Source organism: Gorilla gorilla, chromosome 7 (genome assembly GCF_029281585.2).
Source record: "Gorilla gorilla gorilla isolate KB3781 chromosome 7, NHGRI_mGorGor1-v2.1_pri, whole genome shotgun sequence".
NCBI lineage: Eukaryota > Metazoa > Chordata > Mammalia > Primates > Hominidae > Gorilla > Gorilla gorilla.
Window position 1 is genome coordinate 123,050,126 of NC_073231.2, and position 19,234 is coordinate 123,069,359.

Consider the following 19,234-nt stretch of genomic DNA (forward strand, 5'->3'; position numbering starts at 1 on the left):
ATCCCGGGTTAGCCCTTAAGGAAGTGAAGCATCAGGAGCAGCTGAGAATATGTGATAGGGAGTGTAGCAGGATAGGTGTCAACATGGCCAATTCTGTCACTGTAAATTGCTCACAACTGACTCTAGGAGCTCTGCTTCCCCATGGATATAACAGGAATAAGAATCCTGATCCTTCTTACTTCCTTCAATTGTTACGGAGATCAAATGAGATGCCATAGGCAAACGCCCTTTGTGAACCATCATATAATCAACAGTTAGTATCATTATTAACCAAAATGATTTCTGTGGCAATATATTGTAGATATTTTACAATATATTTACCTCTTTTCATGGGACTACAGATATTCCTCCTTTCCTCCTCTCCTCTCCAACTTCCAACATGTCTAGAACACACACATTCATATCTACATTGACTATTTGCTTGTCTGGTTGTGCAGAATTGCTTATTGAGGCCTTCCTGTAATACTACCCGACCATGAAGTTTGGAAATAAATACCAGTGGAGCTAAAGTTGCAAATAAAAACCCATGGAAGCTGAGGAATGCTTCTTTTGGTTGTACTGTCTGTAGCAGACAATGGACCAAGCACCTTCCATGTGCCTGTCACTGTATCTGGGGAAGTAAAGATAATTCCATGAAAAATGAGGCAGAGGGTCTGATCTGAAATCTCCCTCAGCATTGTAGGTGAAATGGGTCAAATTTATAAGATAGGGTTTTAAAAAGGAGGTCTTGCTTAATTCTCTGTGGGAAAGTGGATACCCTTAGACTTTCCTGAATACCATTTGTCTGGGCTGAAGCAAGTAATGAAGTAAAGAAAGCAATTACAGGGTGCATTTTGTGACTTAGAACTGAACCCTGTCACTAATCAACCTGTTGGAGGAGACAGCTTCTGTACTAATGTTATGTCCAGAATTCAGAACGCCCTTGGCCTTGAAGCAATTTTTGGAAGGTTAGGAGGTCAAGGACTGGGCAATTCTAGAAGCAATGCTTGGCCCTTTTTCTAAAAAGAAAGGGAATTTGGCATTTTTCCGGTAGAATTATTACTGGACTGGCAAGGCCTTAAGTCCCCAACTGTGTTCAGGGCTCTTAAAGTGAGGGTTTGGCAGTGGTGTTTATTCTAATTAGGGTTTTACTTTAAGGGGAAGGTCTCTGTTTTCCAGGGGATCAACCTAGCTGACAGAAGTGAGATGAGGCAGAAGAAAAGAGCAGCTTGATTGATGTGGGTGCCTATACATCACATGCCTCTGTAGGAGAAATTAGCATCTTAGACGGGAGGGCTTGGAGAATGTTAATGTTAAATTGATTAGAAGCCAAATAACAGTTTAGTCAGAGGCCCCACAGATTTCCTGGGAGCCCTGGTTGCACTGGTCCAGATGGTCTTTTTTGGCTGTGCTGTTCTCAGCCACACATCCAGCCAGCTCCAGGTTTCCTTCTCCACTCAGAGTGGGAGAGGCTGCCCCTACCTCCTGTGTTCCCACAAATGCTGCATTCTCTCAGTGCTCAGTGAATACTAAATAATCAAAATGGCAATAAATCCTGAGCTTGGCACATCCCTTTAGAAGTCTTGGACAGGAGACGGGTAATGCTTAACTGGCTGTTGGAGGGAAAAATAGAGTCTTGACCTTTTCTCATTATAAATGATAATTATAATTGCAATATATTATTAACATAATATCAATAATAATGATAGCAGTGCTTGGCAAGATGTCAGGCACTGGGCTGAGAAATTAAATTCATAACTTATTTAACCCTCAATAAAACGATGTATGTATGATAACCTTCATGTTACAGATGGAAAATAGTTCAGAGAGTTTAAGTGACTTGCCCAAATCTAATAAACAGTAGAACTAAGATTCAAATTCTGATTTGTGTCGTTCCAAATCATGTGCTCTAGAACTTTATTCTATACTCCTCCTCTAGTCTATTTTCTATTGTGGCTACATGAATATATGAATAACTTTGGATGGCAAGACTGGGCCTTCAACTTCCTCATTTGGCACCAAAGGGCAAAATTTCTAAGAAGTAGTAGAAGGTGAGGTGAAGACTTGGGGCTGGAGTGAACAGACTAATAATAAAGGGAAAATCACACTATGCTTTTTGCATTCTGTCTCTTAAACCCACTACCCCAACGCATAGTGCATTTTGCCTCATCAGAGAAAGACAATTATACTACTAATAATGGTGATTATAATGGCCACAAAACTTCAGAGAAAATGTTCCCAGTTGTTGAATAATAATAAAAATATTACCAAGATTCGTTAGCTATAGAATTGTAAATGCAGCCCCCATATATGATGACCTGGAAGCATCAAATGGCTTAAGAAACTTACTGGCATTAAATATGCCCCAATTTATTCTACTTAAATGAGAATCTAGGATTTGTGCATGCCCTTAGCTATTGTTGAAATAGAAACTGAAATGGCTTTATTTGAGAATGTCAACATCTTTCACATTCTCTTTTTGGTTATCAGGAAAAACAAGTAGACTAGGAAAATTAAAACATTTATGCTCTATTTTCAGTCACTCTAGGAGATGGATGTAATATTGATTCCAGTATATGCATAAGGCTTTCACCATTAGCTAGTATTGAGCAGAAGATGCATGTGAAAAAATGAAGCATAGAGAGAGGACCAGTAGGACACAAAAAGCAGATCTAAGACTTGTACTTGTAGCCAAAATGGAGTAACAGAGACTTACCATCATGTCGAACAAATAAAACGTGGACAAAATCAATGAAGGGATGGCCCTCAAGACATTGAACGTCAGTCAGTGAAGGACAGTTATTCCCAGGAATCAGGTAACAAAATAGTGAGCCCAATAATTTTCCTAGTTTATTGTGTTGAAAAAGTGTCCAGACTGTGTCACAGGGCAGGGAACTGCTGACAGTCTGGCAGTCTTCCTGAGTGGGAGAGATAGAGCTAAGAGTCTGAGGATGCCCGAGTGGGTAGAGTTCACAGGACATAGTACTAGAGGTGAGAGAGATATACAGAGAGAGAGAGAGAGCCAGAGATCTTCAGGAAGACTTCCTCAAGTCCTCAGCTGAGGAGTGATCAGTGTCTGTCAGTGGGAACACTAATTAAGTCTGGAAAGGACCTACTGAAAGAATAAAAGGGAATCATTCATAACTCAAACAAGGCTGAAATAGTGCCTGTTCCCAACACTCAGATTGGAAAACTTCATAAGTTAGGAGGCTTTAGTTAGAGTAGTAAAAATGGGTCTTAATTCAATAGCAAAGAAAATCAACCCTAGACTAAATGGTGCTCAGCTAAACAAAGCTAAAAAATAAGGCCCAAAAGGATGAAATTCTTTTAAAGTAGCCTAATTAGTAAAGGAGATTAAAACAGCTATTATGAGTGTATTCCATAAACTTGAGGAGCTAGATTGGGCATGAAAAGCAGAAACAAGAAAGATTTATAAAAAGACGAAAATCAAACTTGTAGAGATGAAAACCATGTCTAAAATGAAAAATACGTTGGATGAGATTATCAGCTGAACAGACATTGCAAATAAAAAGTGGTGTATTTGAAGATATAGCAATAGAAACTATCTAAAATGAAACAGAAAAAAGACTGGAAAAAAAAAAAGAAATTGAGCACTATTACACTGTAGGGCAACCTTAAGTGGTCAAATGTGTGTGTAACTGGAGCCCTTAAAGAAGATAATTGGGGTGATGAGGCACACGGAATGTTTGTGAACATACTAGCCAAAAAATTTTTCAAACAATGAACCCCCAGGTCCAAGAAGCTCAACAAATGCCAATCACAAAATATGAAGAAAACTATAAGAAAACGTATCACTATCAAATTGTTTAACCCAATGATAAAGAAAAAAAATCTTAAAAGTATCAAGAGAAAATATGCATTGCCCAAAGAGGAACAAAAACAAGAGTAATATTATATTTCTCATTTGAAACAATGCAAGCTAGAAAACATTAGGAAAACATTTTTAAAGTAATGAAAAAAAGTTTTGTCAGCCTATACTTCTTTACCCAGTGATAATATCTTTTTAGAAAGACAAAATAAAACATTTCAAATATAATAAAGCTGAAATAATCCATCACAAGTAGACCAGCACTACGAGACATATATTTTTAAAAGCTCTTCATTCAGGAGAAAAATAATATGAGACAAAAATGTTGAGCTCCACAAGGTAATGAAGCACACTGAAAATGGTAGTTACAAAATTAAAAAGCAGACATTTCTTCTTCTTAAATTCCTTTTGAAAGACGGTTGACTTTTGAAACAAAATTATATATGGAGTTTATACAATATGTAGAAGTAAACAAAGGGCAACAATAGCCGAAATATCAGAATAGAATAGCAGTAAATTGCTGCAGTATGTTTATACTACATGTGATGGGGAAGACTATCACTTGAAGATAGACTGTGATAAGTTAAAGATGTATAGCATAAGTCCTAGCAACCAATAAAATAATACAACATAGAGCTGTAGCTAATACGTCAACAAGTGATGAAATTAAATCATTAAAAAATATTCATTTAACCCAAATAAAGGCAAAAAAATGGACAAGAGGACACAAAGAACATATAGAACAAATAAGATGATGGATTTAAATGTAATCAAATCCAAATCACATGAAATATAAATGGCCTAAAGACTCAATTTAGAAGGTAAAAATTATCACACTGGATATAAAAGACCCAACTAAATGCTACCTACAAGAAATTCACTTTTTATATAAGTACAGAAATACACAATTATTTAGACTTGTTGTGTAGATATAAATTAACCCAAATATTTAAGAAAAAGAATTTTAAAAGTTAGAAAGAGGTAAAACTATCACTATTTCCAGATGATAATGATTATGTATATACCTTGGAAACCAAAGATAATCAACTAAAAACTATTAAAAACAATACAAATTTTCAGAAAAACATACTGCTACAAAATTATTAAATTCGTATTTTAATATGTTAAAGCAAGAATAAATTATTAGATATGATAAAAAAATCATATTAACATAAATAGTAGCAACAAAAGAGAGAAAATACCTAGAAAAAAATAAGAAATATGCAAGACATATATGAAGAAAAAGATAAAATATCATAGGGCATCAAAAACAATTAAAAAATTCGATAGATACTATGACTTGAATAGGAATAGTCTATATCATGAAGAATGTCAAGGTTACCTAAGTTAATTTATAAATATAATACTAACCTGATAAAAGTATCACCATTTCAAAAACCAGATAGACTGTTTCTAGGGTCATATGGCAATATAAGCAAATAAATATATCCAGGAATAGGAAAAAAAATTAAGTGCTTTTGAGGAATCAGTCTATTCGATTATTAAAACGAATGCATTTTAAGGAGTCAATGAGAAAAGCAGCATGGTGCTGAGACAATAATAGGAAGACAATCCAGTGGAACAGAAAAGAAAAATTTGAAAATATTAATGTGAGAATTTATTATACAGATACTAATTCATATTAGTGTGCAACTATGTTATGTAAAATGGTGACATTTCAAATTAATAAAAACAATAAGTTTTGATAGACCAAAAAAATCAGAAAAAGATTATTGTAAATCTTTCTTACATCTTACTCCAGGATATATTTCAAATGGATCAATTACTTACATGTAATAAATAAAAGCATAAATGTTCTAGGAAAAAAAGACAATGGAAATTCTAATTGTCTCGGCATAAAACAGACACTTCTATTTATTGCTAATAATCAGAAACTGTATATAGAAATCTCTAAATTTTACCCAATAATATTTTTAAAAATCCTGCATAGCAAAAAGTAAAAAAAAAAAAAAGAAAAAAGCCAAGTTGCATTTTCCCTAATTTAAAAAAGTGCTTTTATAACTAAATTATAACCATATTGTAAAACATCAGTATCCTCATTAAAAGATAAGCAAGGCCTTAGGAATAAACACTGAAAACAGTAGACCCTAAAATGGCTCCCAAAACATAAAAACAATGCTCATGGTCACTAATGCAGAACTATTAAAAAGACAAGTATCCAAAACTTTGATACCACTCAGTTCCCAAGCTTGTGATCAAATGATCAATTTCATGCATGACTTGCAGAAATGTAAATGGATTCCAGCTCTACAGAGATTTTAAACAATATATATCAAAACAGTTCTTTGATAATAACAATTCTACCTCTGAAATTACGTACATATGGGCTGACTCATTGCAGCATTATTTGTAAACAGTAAGCAATTAAAAAACTCCAATGTCTATCAATATGGAGCAATAAGTAAACTATTCACACACTGGAATAATATACAGCTCTAAAAAAGGAAGAGGGGCAAACCAAATCCAGCAACATATGAGAAGGATTATAAACCATGATCAAGTGGAATTTATCCCAGGAATGTAATGTTAGTTTAACATCCAAAAGTCAATCTGTATAATGCACCATATTAATACAATTAAGGACACAACCCACATGATCATCTCAATAAACTTTTTTTTTATCATGAAAGGGTGTTTGATTTTGTGAAATATTTTATCTGTAAATATTTGACAAAATCAAACACCCTTTCTTGATTAAAAAAATGTTCAACAAACTAGAAATAGAAGGTAGATTCTTCAACCTTATAAATGATATCTAATGAAAACCCCACAGCTAACATCATAGTTAACGGTGAGGGACTGAATGCTTTCTTCTTAAGATTAGGAACAAGGCAAGAATGTTTGCTTTCACCATTTCTAATCAACATTTTACTGTGCATTTTAGCCAGGGAAATCAGGCAAATAAAAAAAATTTAAGATGTCTAGATCAGAAAAGGAGAATTACAATGATCTCTCTTTATAAATGGCACGATCTCTCACACATAGAAATCCTAAGAAATCAACTGAAAATTTATTGGAACTAATTAATGAGTTCAATAAATTTACTATATATAAGATCAATATACAAAAGTTAACAGTGATTTTATGACTATCAATGAACAATTCAAAAATGAAATTAAGAAACAATTCCATTTATGATAGCATCAAAAAGAATAAAATATTTAGAAATAAAGGAAACAAGGGTAAGACTTATACACTGAAAACTAAAAACACTGTTGATATCAATTAAAAATCTAAGTAAATGGAGACAACCCATAAACATGGACCAGAAGACTTAGTTTTGTTAAGAAAGGCTTATTCTGAGAATTGATTTACAGACTAAATGCCATCCCTAACAACATCCACCCTAGCTGTTTTTTTTTAAATTTCCAGCCAATGACAAGCCACTGCCAAATTCATATGAAAGTGCAAGAGGCCCAGAATGACCAAAACAATCTTAACAGAGAAAAATAAAGTAAGAAGACTCTCACTTCCTAATTTTAAAACTTACTACAACAGGGAGTGGAGCCAAGATGGCCGAATAGGAACAGCTCCAGTCTACAGCTCCCAGCATGAGCGACGCAGAAGACTGGTGATTTCTGCATTTCCAACTGAGGTACCGGGTTCATCTCACTGGGGAGTGCCGGACAGTGGGTACAGGACAGTGGGTGCAGTGCACTGTGCATGAGCCGAAGCAGGGCGAGGCATCACCTCACCCAGGAAGCGCAAGGGGTCAGGGAATTCCCTTTCCTAGTCAAAGAAAGGGGTGACAGCCGGCACCTGGAAAATCAGGTCACTCCCACCCTAATACTGCACTTTTCCAACAGGCTTCACAAACGGCACACCAGGAGATTATATCCCACACAATGCTCGGAGGGTCCCATGCCCACTGAGCCTTACTCATTGCAAGCACAGCAGTCTGAGATCAAACTGCAAGGTGGCAGCGAGGCTGGGGGAGGGGTGCCTGCCATTGGTCAGGCTTGAGTAGGTAAACAAAGCGGCCGGGAAGCTCGAACTGGGTGGAGCCCACCACAGCTCAAGGAGGACTGCCTACCTCTGTAGGCTCCACCTCTGGGGGCAGGGCACAGACAAACAAAAGGCAGCAGAAACCTCTGCAGACTTAAATGTCCCCGTCTGACAGCTTTGAAGAAAGTAGTGGTTCTCCCAGCACACTACTTGAGATCTGAGAACAGGCAGACTGCCTCTTCAAGTGGGTCCCTGACCCCTGAGTAGCCTAACTGGGAGGCACCCCCCAGTAGGGGCGGACTGACACCTCACACGGCCGGGTACTCCTCTGAGACAAAACTTCCAGAGGAACAATCAGGCAGCAGCATTTGTGGTTCACCAATATCTGCTGTTCTGCAGCCACTGCAGCTGATACCCAGGCAAACAGGGTCTGGAGTGGACCTCCAGTAAACTCCAACAGACATGCAACTGAGGGTCCTGACTGTTAGAAGGAAAACTAACAAACAGAAAGGACATCCACACCAAAAACCCATCTGTACATCACCATCATCAAAGACCAAAGGCAGATAAAACCACAAAGATGGGGAAAAAACAGAGCAGAAAAACTGGAAACTCTAAAAAGCAGAGCACCTCTCCTCCTCCAAAAGAATGCAGCTCCTCACCAGCAATGGAACAAAGCTGGACGGAGAATGACTTTGATGAGTTGAGAGAGGAAGGCTTCAGAAGATCAAACTACTCTGAGCTAAAGGAGAAAGTTCAAACCAATGGCAAAGAAATTAAAAACTTTGAAAAAAAATTAGATGAATGGATAACTAGAATAACCAATGCAGAGAACTCCTTAAAGGACCTGATGGAGCTGAAAACCACGGCACGAGAACTATGTGACGAATGCACAAGCGTCAGTAACCGATGCCATCAACTGGAAGAAAGGGTATCAGCGATGGAAGACGAAATGAATGAAATGAAGCATGAAGAGAAGTTTAGAGAAAAAAGAATAAAAAGAAATGAACAAAGCCTCCAAGAAATATGGGACTATGTGAAAAGACCAAATCTACGTCTAATTGGTGTACCTGAAAGTGACAGGGAGAATGGAACCAAGTTGGAAAACACTCTGCAGGATATTATCCAGGAGAACTTCCCCAATCTAGCAAGGCAGGCCAACATTCAAATTCAGGAAATACAGAGAATGCCACAAGGATACTCCTCGAGAAGAGCAACTCCAAGACACATAATTGTCAGATTCACCAAAGTTGAAATGAAGCAAAAAATGTTAAGGGCAGCCAGAGAGAAAGGTCGGGTTACCCACAAAGGGAAGCCCATCAGACTAACAGCGGATCTCTCGGCAGAAACTCTACAAGGCAGAAGAGAGTGGGGGCCAATATTCAACATTCTTAAAGAAAAGAATTTTCAACCCAGAATTTCATATCCAGCCAAACTAAGCTTCGTAAATGAAGGAGAAATAAAATACAGACAAGCAAATGCTGAGAGATTTTTATCACCACCAGGCCTGCCCTAAAAGAGCTCCTGAAGGAAGCACTAAACATGGAAAGGAACAACCGGTACCAGCCACTGCAAAATCATGCCAAATTGTAAAGACCACCGAGGCTAGGAAGAAACTGCATCAACTAAGGAGCAAAATAACCAGCTAACATCATAATGACAGGATCAAATTCACACATAACAATACTAACCTTAAATGTAAATGGGCTAAATGCTCCAATTAAAAGGCACAGACTGGCAAATTGGATAAAGAGTCAAGACCCATCAGTGTGCTCTATTCAGGAAACCCATCTCACGTGCAGAGACACACATAGGCTCAAAATAAAAGGATGGAGGAAGATCTACCAAGCAAATGGAAAACAAAAAAAGGCAGGGGTTGCAATCCTAGTCTCTGATAAAAAAGACTTTAAACCAACAAAGATCCAAAGAGATAAAGAAGGCCATTACATAATGGTAAAGGGATCAATTCAACAAGAAGAACTAACTATCCTAAATATATATGCACCCAATACAGGAGCACCCAGATTCATAAAGCAAGTCCTGAGTGACCTACAAAGAGACTTAGACTCCCACACATTAATAATGGGAGACTTTAACACCCCACTGTCAACATTAGACAGATCAATGAGACAGAACATTAACAAGGATATCCAGGAATTGAACTCAGCTCTGCACCAAGCGGACCTAATAGACATCTACAGAACTCTCCACCCCAAATCAACAGAATATACATTCTTTTCAGCACCACACCACACCTATTCCAAAATTGACCACATACTTGGAAATAAAGCACTCCTCAGCAAATGTAAAAGAACAGAAATTATAACAAACTGTCTCTCAGACCATAGTGCAATCAAACTAGAACTCAGGATTAAGAAACTCACTCAAAACCGCTCAACTACATGGAAACTGAACAACCTGCTCCTGAATGACTACTGGGTACATAATGAAATGAAGGCAGAAATAAAGATGTTCTTTGAAACCAACGAGAACAAAGACACAACATACCAGAATCTCTGGGACACATTCAAAGCAGTGTGTAGAGGGAAATTTATAGCACTAAATGCCCACAAGAGAAAGCAGGAAAGATCTAAAATTGACACCCTAACATCACAATTAAAAGAACTGGAGAAGCAAGAGCAAACACATTCAAAAGCTAGCAGAAGGCAAGAAATAACTAAGATCAGAGTAGAACTGAAGGAAATAGAGACATAAAAAACCCTTCAAAAAAATCAATGAATCCAGGAGCTGGTTTTTTGAAAAGATCAACAAAATTGATAGACCGCGAGCAAGACTAATAAAGAAGAAAAGAGAGAAGAATCAAATAGAAGCAATTAAAAATGACAAAGTGGATATCACCACCGATCCCATAGAAATACAAACTACCATCAGAGAATACTATAAACACCTCTATGCAAATAAACTAGAAAGTCTAGAGGAAATGGATAAATTCATTGACACATACACTCTCCCAAGACTAAACCAGGAGGAAGTCAAATCTCTGAATAGACCAATAACAGGCTCTGCAATTGAGGGAATAATTAATAGCTTACCAGCCAGAAAAAGTCCAGGACCAGATGGATTCACAGCCGAACTCTACCAGAGGTACAAGGAGGAGCTGTACCATTCCTTCTGAAACTATTGCGATCAATAGAAAAAGAGGGAATCCTCCCTAACTCATTTTATGAGGCCAGCATCATCCTGATACCAAAGCCTGGCAGAGACACAACCAAAAGAGAGAATTTCAGACCAATATCCCTGATGAACATTGATGCAAAAATCCTCAATAAAATATTGGCAAACTGAATCCAGCAATACATCAAAAAGCTTATCCACCATGACCAAGTGGGCTTCATCCCTGGGATGCAAGTCTGGTTCAACATACGCAAATCAATAAACGTAATCCAGCATATAAACAGAACGAAAGACAAAAACCACATGATTATCTCAATAGATGCAGAAAAGGCCTTTGACAAAATTCAACAATGCTTCATGCTAAAAACTCTCAATAAATTAGGTATTGATGGGACGTATCTCAAAATAATAGAGCTATCTATGACAAACCCACAGCCAATATCATACTGAATGGGCAAAAACTGGAAGCATTCCCTTTGAAAACTGGCACAAGACAGGGATGCCCTCTCTCACCACTCCTATTCAACATAGTGTTGGAAGTTCTGGTCAGGGCAATCAGGCAGGAGAAGGGAATAAAGGGTATTCAATTAGGAAAAGAGGAAGTCAAATTGTCCTGTTTGCTGATGACATGATTGTATATCTAGAAAATCCCATCGTCTCAGCCCAAAATCTCCTTAAGCTGATAAGCAACTTCAGCAAAGTCTCAGGATACAAAATCAGTGTACAAAAATCACAAGCATTCTTATACACCAATAACAGACAAACAGAGAGCCAAATCATGAGTGAACTCCCATTCACAATTACTTCAAAGAGAATAAAATACCTAGGAATCCAACTTACAAGGGATGTGAAGGACCTCTTCAAGGAGAACTACAAACCACTGCTCAATGAAATAAAAGAGGATACAAAGAAATGGAAGAACATTCCATGCTCATGGGTAGGAAGAATCAATATCGTGAAAATGGCCATATTGCCCAAGGTAATTTATAGATTCAATGCCATCACCATCAAGCTACCAATGACTTTCTTCACAGAATTGGAAAGAACTACTTTAAACTTCATATGGAACCAAAAAAGAGCCCACATTGCCAAGTCAATCCTAATCCAAAAGAACAAAGCTGGAGGCATCACGCTCCCTGACTTCAAACTACACTACAAGGCTACAGTAACCAAAACACCATAGTACTGGTACAAAAACAGAGATATAGATCAATGGAACACAACAGAGCCCTCAGAAATACTGCTGCATATCTACAACTATCTGATCTTTGACAAACCTGACAAAAAGAAGAAATGGGGAAAGGATTCCCTATTTAATAAATGGTGCTGGGAAAACTGGCTAGCCATATGTAGAACGCTGAAACTGGATCCCTTCCTTACACCTTATACAAAAATTAATTCAAGATGGATTAAAGACTTACATGTTAGACCTAAAACCATAAAAACCCTTGAAGAAAACCTAGGCAATACCATTCAGGACGTAGGCATGGGCAAGGACTTCATGTCTAAAACACCAAAAGCAATGGCAACAAAAGCCAAAATCGACAAATGGGATCTAATTAAACTAAAGAGCTTCTGCACAGCAAAAGAAACCACCATCAGAGTGAACAGGCAACCTACAGAATGGGAGAAAATTTTTGCAACCTACTCATCTGACAAAGGGCTAATATCCAGAATCTACAATGAACTCAAATTTACAAGAGAAAAACAAACAACCCCATCAAAAAGTGGGCGAAGGACATGAACAGACACTTCTCAAAAGAAGACATTTATGCAGCCAAAAAACACATGAAAATATGCTCATCATCACTGGCTATCAGAGAAATGCAAATCAAAACCACAATGAGATACCATCTCACACCAGTTCGAATGGCGATCATTAAAAAGTCAGGAAACAACAGATGCTGGAGAGGATGTGGAGAAACAGGAATACTTTTACACTGTTGGTGGGACTGTAAACTAGTTCAACCATTGTGGAAGTCGGTGTGGCGATTCCTCAGGGATCTACAACTAGAAATACCATTTGACCCAGCCATCCCATTGCTGGGTATATACCCAAAGGATTATAAATCATGCTGCTATAAAGACACATGCACACGCATGTTTATTGCGGCACTATTCATAATAGCAAAGACTTGGAACCAACCCAAATGTCCAACAATGATAGACTGGATTAAGAAAATGTGGCACATATACACCATGGAATACTATGCAGCCATAAAAAATGATGAGTTCATGTCCTTTGTAGGGACATGGATGAAGCTGGAAACCATTATTCTCGGCAAACTATCACAAGGACAAAAAACCAAGCACCACATGTTCTCACTCATAGGTGGGAATTGCACAATGAGAACACATGGACACAGGAAGGGGAACATCACACACCGGGGACTGTTGTGGGGTGGGGGGAGGGGGGAGGGATAGCATCAGGAGATATACCTAATGCTAAATGACGAGTTAATGGGTGCAGCACACCAACATGGCACATGTATACATATGTAACAAACCTGCACATTGTGCACATGTACCGAAAAACTTAAAGTATAATAATAATAATAATAATAATAATAATAATAAATATTAGGTATAAAAAAACTTACTACAAGAAAATGGTAATTAAGACAGTATAGAACTAGCATTAAGAACAGTCATATAACTCATTGTGGAAGAGAATTGAGAATCTAAAAATAAACCTTACATTTATGGTTAATTGATTTTCAACAAAGGTGACAACCAATTTAAGTGAGAAAGAGTCTTGAAAAAATGATAGCGGGTCAACTGGATATCCATGTACATAAAAGAATAAAGTTGGACTTCTTTCATTCGTCATACACACAAATTCACTCAAAATAAATCAAAGACATAAATTTACTCAAAATTGATCAAAGATCTATAGTTAAAACTATAAAACTCTTAGAAGAAAACCTAGGAGTAAATCTTCATGAAGCTGGGTTAGGAAATGATTTCTTAGATATAACAACAAAAACACAAACAAATAAAAATATACAAATTTGACTTCAGCAAAATTAAAAACTTCTGTGTCACAAATGATACCATCAAGATGAAAGAAAAACCAACAGAACGGGATAAAATATTTGCAAAGTATGTGTTTGATAAGGGACTTTATCTAGAATGTATAAGGGATTATTACAATTTAATAATAAAAAGATAACCCATTCTAAAAATAGGGAAAGGATTTCAATAGACATTACTTGTAAGGCATACAAAAAGCCAATAAGCACATGAAAAGAAACTCAAAATCTTTAGTCATTAGGAAAATGAATATCAAAACTACAAGATACCACTCCACATATACTAGGATGGCTATAATAAAAAAGAGACAATAATAAGTGTTGATGAAGATGTGGAGAAGTTGGAAACCTCACATATTGCTTGTGGGAATGTAAAATAGTACAGCCACCTTGGAAAACAACTTGGTAGTTTCTCAAAATGTTAAACACAAAGTTACCCATATGACCCAGCAATTCCACTCCTACATATAAACCCAAGAGAAATGAAACATATAGAAGCTCAAAGACAAATGTTTGAATATTACATGCTACAACATGGATTAATCTTGAAAACATTATAGTAAATGAAAGAAGTTATTCACAAAAGACCACAAATGGTTTGATTCCATTTAAATTAAATGTCAAGAATAGGTATATCTGTGGAGATACAAAATATATTAGTATTTCTTAGGACTAAAGGAGAGGAGTGTGAGGGAGTGAATGGGGACTTACTACTAATGAGCATTAGGGTTCTTTGGGGGGTGTTGAAAATATTCTAAAATTGGATTGTGGTGATTGTACCTAATTCTGTGAATACATAAAAAATACTAAATTGTACAATTTATTTTTATTTTTTACATTTTTTTTTAAAATTTAGAGATAAGATCTTGCTTTGTTGGCCAGGCTAGAGTGTAATGGTGTGATCACAGCTCACTGCAGTCTTGAACTCCTGGGCTCAAGACATCCTCCTGTCTCAGCCTCCACAGTAGCTGGGACTACGGGTACATGGCACCATGCCTGGCTAATTTTGTTTATTTTTATTTTTTGTAGAGAAGGGGTCTCTGTATGTTGCCCAGACTGGTCTCGAACTCCTAGGCCAAGCAATCCTCTGGGCTCAGCCTCCCAGATTGCTGGCATTACAAATCTGAACCAGAAGGTGGAGCCAAGATGGCCGAATAGGAACAGCTCTCGTCTACAGCTCCCAGCGTGAGCGACGCAGAAGACGGGTGATTTCTGCATTTCCATCTGAGGTACTGGGTTCATCTCACTAGGGAGTGCCAGACAGTGGGCGCAGGACAGTGGGTGCAGTGCACCGTGCGCGAGCCGAAGCAGGGCGAGGCATTGCCTCACTCAGGAAGCGCAAAGGGTCAGGGAGCTCCCTTTCCTAGTCAAAGAAAGGGGTGACAGACGGCACCTGGAAAATCGGGTCACTCCCACCCTAATACTGCGCTTTTCCAACGGGCTTAAAAAACGGCACACCAGGAGATCATATCCCGCACCTGGCTCGGAGGGTCCTACGCCCACGGAGTCTCACTGATTGCTAGCACAGCAGTCTGAGATCAAACTGCAAGGCAGCAGCGAGGCTGGGGGAGGGGTGCCCGCCATTGCCCAGGCTTGCTTAGGTAAACAAAGTATCCTGGAAGCTCGAACAGGGTGGAGCCCACCACAGCTCAAGGAGGCCTGCCTGCCTCTGTAGGCTCCACCTCTGGGGGCAGGGCACAGACAAACAAAAAGACAGCAGTAACCTCTGCAGACTTAAATGTCCATGTCTGACTGCTTTGAAGAGAGCAGTGGTTCTCCCAGCATGCAGCTGGAGATCTGAGGATGGGCAGACTGCCTCCTCAAGTGGGTCCCTGACCCCGACCCCCGAGCAGCCTAACTGGGAGGCACCCCCCAGTAGGGGCAGACTGAAACCTCACACGGCTGGATACTTCTCTGAGACAAAACTTCCAGAGGAACGATCAGACAGCAGCATTCGCGGTTCATGAAAATCTGCTGTTCTGCAATCTCTGCTGCTGATACCCAGGCAAACAGGGTCTGGAGTGGACCTCTAGCAAACTCAAACAGACCTGCAGCTGAGGGTCCTGTCTGTTAGAAGGAAAATTAACAAACAGAAAGGACATCCACACCAAAAACCCATCTGTACATCACCATCATCAAAGACCAAAAGTAGATAAAACCACAAAGATGGGGAAAAAACAGAGCAGAAAAACTGGAAACTCTAAATAGCAGAGCACCTCTCCTCCTCCAAATGACTGCAGCTCCTCACCAGCAATGGAACAAAGCTGGACGGAGAATGACTTTGACTAGTTGAGAGAAGAAGGCTTCAGATGATCAAACTACTCTGAGCTACAGGAGGAAATTCAAACCAAAGGCAAAGAAGTTGAAAACTTTGAAAAAAAATTAGATGAATGGATAACTAGAATAACCAATACAGAGAAGTGCTTAAAGGAACTGATGGAGCTGAAAGCCAAGGCTCAAGAACTACGTGAAGAATGCAGAAGCCTCAGGAGCCGATGCGATCAACTGGAAGAAAGGGTATCAGTGATGGAAGATGAAATGAATGAAATGAAGTGAGAAGGGAAGTTTAGAGAAAAAAGAATAAAAAGAAACGAACAAAGCCTCCAAGAAATATGGGACTATGTGAAAAGACCAAATCTACGACTGATTGGTGTACCTGAAAGTGACGGGGAGAATGGAACTAAGTTGGAAGACACTCTGCAGGATATTATCCAGGAGAACTTCCCCAATCTAGCAAGGCAGGCCAACATTCAGATTCAGGAAATACAGAGAATGCCACAAGGATACTCCTCGAGAAGAGCAACTCCAAGACACATAATTGTCAGATTCACCAAAGTTGAAATGAAGCAAAAAATGTTAAGGGCAGCCAGAGAGAAAGGTCGGGTTACCCACAAAGGGAAGCCCATCAGACTAACAGCGGATCTCTCGGCAGAAACTCTACAAGGCAGAAGAGAGTGGGGGCCAATATTCAACATTCTTAAAGAAAAGAATTTTCAACCCAGAATTTCATATCCAGCCAAACTAAGCTTCGTAAATGAAGGAGAAATAAAATACTTTACAGACAAGCAAATGCTGAGAGATTTTTATCACCACCAGGCCTGCCCTAAAAGAGCTCCTGAAGGAAGCACTAAACATGGAAAGGAACAACCGGTACCAGCCACTGCAAAATCATGCCAAATTGTAAAGACCACCGAGGCTAGGAAGAAACTGCATCAACTAAGGAGCAAAATAACCAGCTAACATCATAATGACAGGATCAAATTCACACATAACAGTATTTACTTTAAATGTAAATGGACTAAATGCTCCAATTAAAAGGCACAGACTGGCAAATTGGATAAAGAGTCAAGACCCATCAGTGTGCTCTATTCAGGAAACCCATCTCACGTGCAGAGACACACATAGGCTCAAAATAAAAGGATGGAGGAAGATCTACCAAGCAAATGGAAAACAAAAAAAGGCAGGGGTTGCAATCCTAGTCTCTGATAAAAAAGACTTTAAACCAACAAAGACCAAAAGAGACAAAGAAGGCCATTACATAATGGTAAATGGATCAATTCAACAAGAACTAACTATCCTAAATATATATGCACCCAATACAGGAGCACCCAGATTCATAAAGCAAGTCCTGAGTGACCTACAAAGAGACTTAGACTCCCACACAATAATAATGGGAGACTTTAATACCCCACTGTCAACATTAGACAGATCAATGAGACAGAAAGTTAATAAGGATACCCAGGAATTGAACTCAGCTCTGCACCAAGCGGACCTAATAGACATCTACAGAACTCTCCACCCCAAATCAACAGAATATACATTTTTTTCAGCACCACACCACACCTATTCCAAAATTGACCACATAATCGGAAGTAAAGCACTCCTCAGCAAATGTAAAAGATCAGACATTATAACAAACTGTCTCTCAGACCACAGTGCAATCAAACTAGAACTCAGGATTAAGAAACTCACTCAAAACCGCTCAACTACATGGAAACTGAACAACCTGCTCCTGAATGACTACTGGGTACATAATGAAATGAAGACAGAAATAAAGATGTTCTTTGAAACCAACGAGAACAAAGACACAACATACCAGAATCTCTGGGACACATTCAAAGCAGTGTGTAGAGGGAAATTTATAGCACTAATGCCCACAAGAGAAAGCAGGAAAGATCTAAAATTGACACCCTAACATCACAATTAAAAGAATGAGAAAAGAAAGAGCAAACACATTCAAAAGCTAGCAGAAGGCAAGAAATAACTAAAATCAGAGCAGAACTGAAGGAAATAGAGACACAAAAAACCCTTCAAAAAAATCAATGAATCCAGGAGCTGGTTTTTGAAAGGATCAACAAAATTGATAGACTGCTAGCAAGACAAAGAAGAAAAGAGAGAAGAATCAAATAGACACAATAAAAAATGATAAAGGGGATATCACCACTGATCCCACAGAAATACAAACTACCATCAGAGAATACTACAAACACCTCTATGCAAATAAACTAGAAAATCTAGAAGAAATGGATAAATTCCTCAACACATACACCCTCCCAAGACTAAACCAGGAAGAAGTTGAATCTCTGAATAGACCAATAACAGGCTCTGAAATTGTGGCAATAATCAATAGCTTACCAACCAAAAAGAGTCCAGGACCAGATGGATTCACAGCCGAATTCTACCAGAGGTACAAGGAGGAACTGGTACCATTCCTTGTGAAACTATTCCAATGAATAGAAAAAGAGGGAATCCTCCCTAACTCATTTTATGAGGCCAGCATCATCCTGATACCAAAGCCAGGCAGAGACACAACCAAAGAAGAGAATTTTAGACCAATATCCTTGATGAACATTGATGCAAAAATCCTCAATAAAATACTGGCAAACCAAATCCAGCAGCACATCAAAAAGCTTATCCACCATGACCACGTGGGCTTCATCCCTGGGATGCAAGGCTGGTTCAATATACGCAAATCAATAAATGTAATCCAGCATATAAACAGAACCAAAAGCAAAAACCACATGATTATCTCAATAGATGCAGAAAAGGCCTTTGACAAAATTCAACAACACTTCATGCTAAAACTCTCAATAAATTAGGTATTGATGGGACGTATCTCAAAATAAGAGCTATCTATGACAAACCCACAGCGAATATCATACTGAATGGGCAAAAACTGGAAGCATTCCCTTTGAAAACTGGCACAAGACAGGGATGCCCTCTCTCACCACTCCTATTCAACATAGTGTTGGAAGTTCTGGTCAGGGCGATCAGGCAGGAGAAGGAAATAAAG

At 38.4% G+C, this 19,234-nt stretch overlaps 1 protein-coding gene across 2 annotated transcripts in view; it reads left to right on the forward strand.

Moving 5' to 3' along the window:
• The window catches only part of SLC30A8 (solute carrier family 30 member 8), a 251,686-nt gene extending 234,108 nt beyond the window's left edge, over window positions 1-17,578 (forward strand). For both annotated transcript variants that reach the window (XM_055348248.2, XM_055348247.2), the window contains one exon: window positions 14,971-17,578. In XM_055348248.2, coding sequence (XP_055204223.1) covers window positions 14,971-15,068 — 98 coding nt within the window. In that variant the 3' untranslated portion in view covers window positions 15,069-17,578. The remainder of the gene's footprint in view (window positions 1-14,970) is intronic.
• The last annotated feature ends 1,656 nt before the right edge of the window (window positions 17,579-19,234 follow it).